We start from the raw sequence: 9,534 nt of genomic DNA on the forward strand, positions 1-9,534 counted from the left end.
AATTGCTGAACTAGTTTGGTTCTGCAGAGTAGCTGCATCCTGGATTGTAATACTTTATGAGCTAATCTTAAACATTCTCCAACTCTACTAGATCCTGTTGGTTCTATCCAAAAGAATGAATGAAGAAGTTTTAAGGATGATGCTCACAATTTAATTAAACCAAAGTAAGAAATAATAACACTTTGATGAATATAATGAAATCTAGTTTTTAAGATGTGATCAAGAGTCACAAGAAAAGGATCAGCCTGAATACACATCTTGGCATCAATTCAAAGATACATCTGTTGAAGACAAATGACATAGAATTTAGTTCTGAAAATGTGTGTTCCAAGGTTCATGATTAAATATCAAGTGTCTGAGTGGTTAATGTTATCAATATGTTTTGAAAGATTTTTCAAATGTGTTTTCTTATTTCAGCCTTGGGAACTCATTCTACCTTACTGAGGGCTTTTATAATTGACATAGAAATAGCAAGTGAATTATAATTTTGCATATTGAAGAAACTGGGACACAAGATATCCAGCTATGCACTGAACAAACAAATCAGGCTGTGCTCTCCCACAACCTCATTCTCTTAAAACTCTGGTGTTTATTTGTCTTAAAAATGCTTACTCCCATCCATCAGCTACCTGTCTAATGTGTCAAGCTGATGCCGTTGCACCAGCACTCCCGTATCTCGACTCCTACTACTGCATTCAAGAAGAAGTGCAGAGGTAAGTTTTGGTGGAAAACACGGTGGCCAGACCCCCTCATTAAAATATTTCATCTGTGCCCTGGCTGGTGTGGCTTGGTGGACTGGATGCTGGTGTGTGAACTGAAAGGTCAGCAGTTTGATTCCCAGTGAGGACATATGTCTGGGTTGCAGGCCAGATCCCCAGTTAGGGTTGCAGGAGAGGTAACCAACTGATTGTACAGTGATGTTTCTCTCCCTCTCTCTCTTCCTCCCTTCACCTCTCTCTAAAAGTAAGTAAATAAAATCTTTAAAAAACAATGCTTAATTTGCTACAAATCAAGTAACTCAGTGCATATTTTACTCTGAGATAATATATTCAGTATATTCACCCTCAATTTAACAAAAACAAAAAGGAGCATCGAAGTAGCAATGTTTGATTATCTATTATGAATTTGTGCCATTAAGTTTTGAAATGGAGAACATATGTGTATATCCCACCTGTTATGTATTTCCTCTTCTACTGCAATGTAACCGAAGGCAAAGCTATACCGTGTTGTTCCTTAGTTTGGTAAGTATTTGTCACGGAAGGAAAGTTTCTCTGGAGCAGCCTCAGTTTTCTCTTATTTCTTCAGAACCTTGTTTGATAGAGCAGTGTTCCTGAAAAAAGAAACTTTACTTCTTTACAAATGCTTTTTTTTTCTAATTTGTTTTTAATGTGAACATCTTATAGGTCTACCAAGACAATACATCTTGGCAAATAAAATGTTTAAAATATACCGAATTTTAATCATTTTATCTTATAATAATAAATAATAGTGCAACTTAACTTCTAAGCACCTTCTGATATGATTTTAAAACTGTGCACTGTAATTTGAGCTCTCCATGTTCACCAGCAATAAAGAGACTGTGAACAGAGGTGAATCTTTCCATCCTAAGGTTTATCGCCCTGGGCAATGCAAAAAGCAGATAAGGGAGACAAACTGGTTTTTATGAATGTTAAGTAATTGGGTTAGTCTTCCTGGAGGACATATTACACAGACACTTGTATTTATTGTAGAGTGCCCTGTAACACATCCATCAATTCTGCCAGTTCTATGGTAAAAAAAAAAAATCCCTTATTATACCAAGGTGAAATATACTGTCTGTAATGACTATCCATCATTCTGTACAAGTGCTCACACAGTCTAATTTATCAGTAGGGTTGCTGGACACTATTTTGCAAGTCTATTACCATCACTTCCACTCGGCAATCAGTGGGCAGAGATGAGACAAGAGAACAGAGCAGGTATCATTTCATCTCTGCATCTGATTTGAATGAATAAGTTCCCAAGATGCTTGCTCCACACATCCATGGTTAGTAATAAGAAAAGTATTTGGTTTAACCTACCAATTTCCAGAGATGTGCTGAGACTCCCATCAGAGGTTGTTGCGGGAAGCATGCTATCGGGTTTTATAAGTCACACTGCAGTATGTTTGCATATGGCCCCAATCCCCAAACATGAGAACCAGAATTCCCAGATAAAGTTCTTATTCCCCTTGGAAAGAAAGACAAATAAAATGCTCATTAACCAGGCCGCTATGCAAAACTCTCACCCAAAGAATAAAAAGGGTGGAGATAGCCTAGGGACTTAGATAATTACATTGAATAATAATCACATGTAATAATTCCACCCTCTGTTTCGAATTGGAACCCTATCTTTTGAAAGTGTTGCTGGCCCTTGGGATGGAAATAAAAATCCAACAGTTAGAAAACACAGGATTCTCACCCCAAAACTCAATTATAATGTAAATTTGGGGGTGTAGACTGAATGCAAAACCTCTATTCTTGAGGTAAAAACAAGCCCTGGTGTATTTGCCATAAATACCACACGGTAGAAAACATAAATTTACAGTGTGAATGTTTATAAGAAGACTGAATATGATGTTTTATTGAACTCAATAAGGCCCCCATCAGAAACCTGGTCCTACTTTTAGTTTTTGACTAAATTACTCAAAAGGAAAATGCTTTTTATATAATCCAGACATCATTCCTCAAGCATATATAAATATCATAATTAAATATTATAATATTTTTATTTTCTTGAGTGTAAAGTTTTCTAGTTGATAAGTTTTATAAGTGAGAAAGATATGTCTAAGTAGTTTCCCTTTGAATAAATTTAGCAGCTGTTAATACAAAGAAAAAAGTATATGTTATTTTCAAAAGGTATTTCAAAGGGCTGACTAATGAAATGATGAGTAAATGAACGAATAAATGCAATAGCCATCTTAGAGCGGTGAAATAAAACAGTTTTTTTGGCTTTAGAGCCATAATCTACCTGTAATATAATTTTAACTTTGGTAAAGAGGCAGTGACAACATGCATATCATTCTCTAGAATAGTCTGATCTTTAGGGCAGGACACAATTGTTCTTTCTTCACCTTGGTATATTTAAGAAGGCTATGGCACATTGTAAGCTTTAGAAGTAATAAAGGAATAGACAAACTGTGAACAATAAAGAGGAAAGTATGAAGACTTTTACCAACTTCAAGTTCTCATCGTAATAAATTTAAACTGAGGTTCTTTTCAGGATCCCATAGCCCCATGAAGGTTGTAGGGTGGCTTCCTCTCTAACATCCATTGGATATTGCCTTCCATGTGACCACAGACACAGTCTGTACTCTTTTAGTTAACACGACTCTCATTCCTCATCAGCTCTGCCAACTTCCCATCTATTTAGCATTCTTATAACATTGTGAAGATTTTTGAAAAACTCTTTCTTTTATGCTGTTTGGTATCGATGCTTCATGTTACAACTTGATCTCTCATTTAAGTCCTATATTCCACTCCCTAAGTCTTAATTAGGATACTTGGTAAATTTACCTTGGGCAAGCAGTCAAAACTCTAAGATAGTGCTATCATTGAATCACAAGATTCACCTTTCAAAATACGTTTAAAAAACAGACACATGCCTATACACACTCACATACACAGAAAAATAACCTTCTAAATATCATGTTTTTTATCACCCACATTAAGCAATAGTTTTATCATATAAAATTCACTATTTTAAAGCCATACACAACTACATATAAACTAAATTTCCATTGAAAAAAACCTCTCTCATTCCCATTCTCCACTATCCATCTAGAGGCAACAGTTACTAACAATTCCAACCTTTTTCTGTTTCTAAATATTCTAATTTAGTTTTATTGTGGTATGAACATATAACATGATATCTACCCTCTTAACAGAGTTTTAAGTATCAAATACAGAAATGTGAACTACAGGCACACTGTTGCATATATATTCCTGGATGTAATCTAGAAAAACTAAAACTTTATGCCTATTGAATAGCAATAGCCATTCTCCCTCCTCCCACTTCCTGGCAACTGCCATCCTACTTTCCACTTTTATGTGTTTGATTGTTTGAAAAGCCTTATGTAAAAGGTTTCAGGCAGTATTTGTAGTTCTGTGACTAGCTTATTTCACTTACTCTAATGTCCTAAGCTTTATGCATCATTTAAAAAAATAGAATGTATTTACTCTGATGTAAATACATTCACATTATGTAAGTACTCTTACTCCTGGATACATTGATATATACTATATACACATATGCACATTATATAATGTATATATATAATAAATATGTATGTGTGAATATGTATATATAATGCATACACATATATAATTGTTAGTGATATGGTTCTAAAATGTATTTAATTGGATTTCAGACATTATATAAGTGTATTTAAAATGTTTACATCATTTTGTTCTTGGTATATATATTTCTCAGTCATCCTATTACCAGATTTAATTATCTTGATTGTTATGAATCTAGTTCATGCATTTAGAGTAGATGGATTTTTTTAAAAAGATTTTATTTATTTATCTTCAGAGGGGAAAGGAAGGAGAGACATATCAATGTATGGTTGCCTCTCGTGTGTCCCCTGCTGAGAACTGGCCTGCAATCCGGGCATGTGCCCTGACTGGGAATCAAACCGCGAGCCTTTGCTTCACAGGCCCATGTTCAATTTACTGAGCTACAGCAGCCAAGGCGATGGGAATTTTTAGTTGCTTCTAAATCTTCTCTGTAATGAACAATAATAAAGTTCATATATTTTTATTCTTCACTTGATAGTCCTCTAGTTTTAATTTTTTTAAAATATAATTTTTATTTAATTCTTGTTCAAGTATAGGTTTCTGTCTTATATTCCTAACCCTGCCCGCCCCCCACCGCATGCTCCCCGCCTCCCTTCCCTTTCCACCCCCCCCCTTAGTTATTGTCCATGTGTCCTTTATACTTGTTCATGTGAGTCCATTCCCTTTTCCCCTATGATTCTCTCCCCTCTCCCCTCTGGACCCTGACAGCCTGTTCCATATTTGAGTGTCATTGGTTGTATTATGCTTGCTTGTTTGGTTTGTTTCGATTCCTGTTAACGGTGAGATCATATGATATTTGTCTTTCACTGCCTGGCTTATTTTGCTCAGCATAATGCTTTCCAGTTCCATCCATGATGTTGCAAAGGGTAGGAGTTCCTTCTTCCTTTCTGCAGCATAGAATTCCATTGTGTAAATGTATCATAGTTTTTTGATCCAGTCATTTACCCATGGGCATCTAGGTTGGTTCCAACTCTTGGCTATCGTGAATTGTGCTGCTATGAACATTGGGGTGCATAGGTTCTTTTGGATTGATGTTTCAGGGTTCTTAGTATATACTCCCAAGAGTGGAACTGCTGGGTCAAAAGGCACATTCATTTTTAGTTTTCTTAGAAAAATTCCATACTATTTTCCATAGTGGTTGTACCAGTCTGCAATCCCACCAACAGTGAACTAGGGTCCCCTTTTCCTCACAACCTCTCCAGCACTTGTTGTTTGTTTCTTTGTTTATGATAGCCAATCTGACTGGTGTTAAGTGGTATCTCATTGTGGTTTTAATTTGCATCTCTCTGATAGCTAGTGATATTGAGCATCTTTTCATGTGTCTCTGGATCCTCTGTATGTCCTCCTTGGAGAAATGTCTGTTCAAGTCCTCTGCCCATTTTTTGATTGGGTTGCTTGTCTTCTTTGAGTGGAGTCGAGTGAGTTCTTTGTATGTTTTGGAGATTAAACCCTTATCTGAGGTATCATTGGCAAATATGTTTTCCCAAGCTGTTGCTTCTCTTTTTATCTTGATACTGTTTTCCTTAGCCATGCAGAAGCTTTTAATTTTGATGAGATCCCATTTGTTTATTCTTTCCTTTATANGATGGGAATTTTTAGTTGCTTCTAAATCTTCTCTGTAATGAACAATAATAAAGTTCATATATTTTATTTTTCAGTTGATAGTCCTCTAGTTTTAATTTTTGCCAATGTTATGAGTGTGGGAGTGTTTTACATCCTTTTACCTTTGTATTTTCCAAGTAATTAGTAATGTTAAATATATTCATTGGCCTACAGGTTGCTTCTTTTGTGAACTGTCCATGAGCATTCTTTACCCATAGTTCTATAAAATTTTAACCTATTTTTTAATTTAAGAGTACTTGTATCTATTTTCTCTTCTCTAAGGCTAATTCTTTTGCTGTATTTGTGATTATTTTTGATTCAGTCTTTCAAAATTGCAAAGCAAAAATGTATTCATATTTGTGATTTTCAGCTGTGTTAAGGATCCCTTCAGTGCTAAATCTCTCTCTCTCTCACACACACACACACACACACAGAGTCAGTCTTCATTATCCCCTGCATCATACGGATATGTGACGATAATGAGTATCAGTGACTATGGTTTAGTTTTAACATTTTAAGGAGGGCTGCATGGTGGGGTGAGCCTTTTAAAGAGGAAACAATGGACGAGAACATACTCTTGTGCATGCTTGTTGAGGTGTTATTTAAACATAATTATTCCATCAGGGAAATATTCTTAGGTTGGGCTTTACTTCTGAGAAGATTATTTTGCTTATTTTTAAAAAAGACACCCCTTTAGGAAGAGAATGTTTTCATAAGATAACAATTAAAAATACACACAAAATTTCTATAAAGACAGGAAGGAGGGGAGAACACTACAACTTAATATTTTTTTCTTTGATGTAGATATACTTATGCAATGAAAATGAGGTTTGTTGGAAGCTGGGCTAAACACGAGCATTGGGAAGGTTCACTTTGTACACTGGTTCTTGAGCCTGGACCCATGGTGGCACGTGCAAGGACATGACAGAGGTGCAGGCGTCAATAAAAAGAGCGCTGGAAGTCGAGTCAGAACCAGGACTGTAGGAAATCCCACTATGGGCTGGGGCTTAGATCTGGGAAGAGACCCAATCTGCCAGCAAGCTGCACCTTCCTCTGATTTGTGCTTTTCTTTTGTCATTTTTAGTTTAAGTATCATCTTGATGAATGTTAATTCCTAGACTTTGTCTTCTGTGTGATATGAAAGATGGGTTTAATATGTACGGCCTGGGTAAAGGAACAAAATGGCAAGAATTGCACCTTCACAAAGAGTATGGCAATGACACTAAGAACTTGAACACATTTTCTGTGGTCCCCCAAACACAGACTGTTGATTAGGTGGCTACCAATGCATGGACATAAGAATGGAGCCTAGTGCTTTGAACTGCAGTCAGATACCAATGGTTTCATGGAAGGTGGTCTGGGCTAATGTAAGCTGTGGCATTGTTACTTATTAGGTGGTATGTGATCAAGCTAGTGAGCTAAACCATAATACTATTTAAATTGCAAATATTAGAGTCGCTATGCTACATGGAGAGAAATAAACAATTCACAACTTTCTAAAGTAATGACTACACACATGTATGCTTATTTTGCATTTGTATTATATCAAGCAGGATCAAAATCCACATATATATATATATATGTATATATGTGTGTGTGTGTGTGTGTGTAAATACATATATCAGCAAGAACGTATTAAGAAGAAAATAGACAATAACTTTTTAAAAAACCAAAGACAGAATAGGCAGAAGTTTGACTGTGATCTTTATTATAAAATATGCAAGAAGACAGAAATACATTAATAAACTAAAACAAAACATTTTCAAAATACCTTTTTGATATTGAACACAGGTAACCACTTTCAATTCTTTCAATTTGTATTCAACTATGAAAAGATACTTTACTGATAACCATATTTTTCCCAAACACTTTTTTCATCGCCTTATGTACATCTTTGTTCCTCAAACTGTAGATGATGGGATTCAGCATGGCAATTCCAATGCTGTAAAATATTGACACTATCATGTCATGGTTGAAAGCGTAGCTGGAGGTTGGTCTCACATACATGAAGAGAACAGTTCCATGAGAAATTGATACTCCTGTTAAGTGAGAGCCACATGTAGAGAAGACTTTTCTCCTCCCCTCAGCAGAACCTGTCCTCAGAATGGCCAACAGAATGAAGCCATAGGAGATCAGGACAATCAGGAGAGTGAAGATCTCAATGGAGCCCACAAAGTAGAAGAGTAGAAGCTGGTTTATGTGAGTGTCAGAACAGGCAATAGCGAGGAGAGCAGGGACATCACAAAAGATATGTCTGATTTCATTGGAGGCACAGAAAGATAGGCTAAAAGTGGCTATCGTGTGCACACAAGCATGCAAAATGCCACCGATATAGGAAGCAATGATGAGTGGCACATAGACTCTGGGTGACATGCTCACTGAGTACAGGAGAGGGTTGTAGATTGCCACATAGCGATCATATGCCATTGCAGCCAAGAGGAAGCATTCTGTGGTCCCAAAAGTAACTGCGAAAAACATCTGTGTTGCACATCCAAGGAATGAAATGGCTTTTTTCTTTGACAGAAAATCTACTAACATATTTGGAGTAATTACTGAAGAATAACAGGCATCCACAGATGATAGCACAGACAGAAAATAGTACATGGGGTTGTGGAGCTGCGAATCCCCAATAACCAATGCAATTAACCCTAAATTTCCCACCAGAGTAAACAGGTAAATCACTAGAAACAGGAAGAATAAGATAATTTGCAGTTCAAGATTGTCTGTGAAGCCTTTCAGTACAAAAGTAGTAACTTCAGTGACATTCTTCATGATGAAATCTTCCTCATGATTCAAACATGAAGAAGTTCATACAATTATAATTCATTTACTACAAAGGAAATAAACATAACTGTGACTCAGTATTGTGATGCAAGGGAACATGAGATATGTCTTCATATTTCTTTTTTGGCAACACAAAATTTCCTTGTTGCGGATAAGACAGAGACAAGACAGTGGGTCAAGTGTTCACATCACTCACTGCAAAATTAAATGGAAAAGAGGGGTGTCCCGTCACTATGTGAACCCATGTCATTTCCAAAACCATCAGGTCAACTGATTAGTTTACAACTGTATTCTATCAGCTGTTTTCTTGTTAAAGCACATTGAACACGAAATGATTGGTTAAAAAGTCACTTTCTTTTTATATTGATGCATATGATGTATCATATCAGTGTGCAGAGCATTGAAATAGAACATCAGCATTCTGAACCTTTCAGTAATAGTGTAAAGTGATGTGCTATAAACTAGTCTCCTTGGAAAGAGGACATTAATATTTACTCATTGTATAATGTTGGAGTAGAAATTGAAAGTCAGAAATATGTAAATAAACTTGAATCTTGACAATTATACTAAATAGACAATTGCTGAACTAGTTTGGTTCTGCAGAGTAGCTGCATCCTGGATTGTAATACTTTATGAGCTAATCTTAAACATTTTCCAACTCTACTAGATCCTGTTGGTTCTATCCAAAAGAATGAATGAAGAAGTTTTAAGGATGATGCTCACAATTTAATTAAACCAAAGTAAGAAATAATAACACTTTGATGAATATAATGAAATCTAGTTTTTAAGATGTGATCAAGAGTCACAAGAAAAGGATCATCCTGAATACACA

The 9,534-nt window shown here is 35.9% G+C and overlaps 1 protein-coding gene across 1 annotated transcript; it reads right to left on the reverse strand.

Moving 5' to 3' along the window:
• Positions 1 to 7,739: 7,739 nt before the first annotated feature.
• LOC118999693 (olfactory receptor 5T2-like) lies at positions 7,740 to 8,693 on the reverse strand. The gene has a single exon (XM_037064392.1). The coding sequence runs from the start codon at positions 8,688 to 8,690 to the stop codon at positions 7,740 to 7,742; it is 951 nt and encodes a 316-aa protein (XP_036920287.1). The 5' UTR covers positions 8,691 to 8,693.
• Between the last annotated feature and the right edge of the window lie 841 nt (positions 8,694 to 9,534).

Source organism: Sturnira hondurensis, unplaced genomic scaffold (assembly GCF_014824575.4).
Source record: "Sturnira hondurensis isolate 20B ecotype Veracruz unplaced genomic scaffold, ASM1482457v3 Scaffold0015056, whole genome shotgun sequence".
NCBI lineage: Eukaryota > Metazoa > Chordata > Mammalia > Chiroptera > Phyllostomidae > Sturnira > Sturnira hondurensis.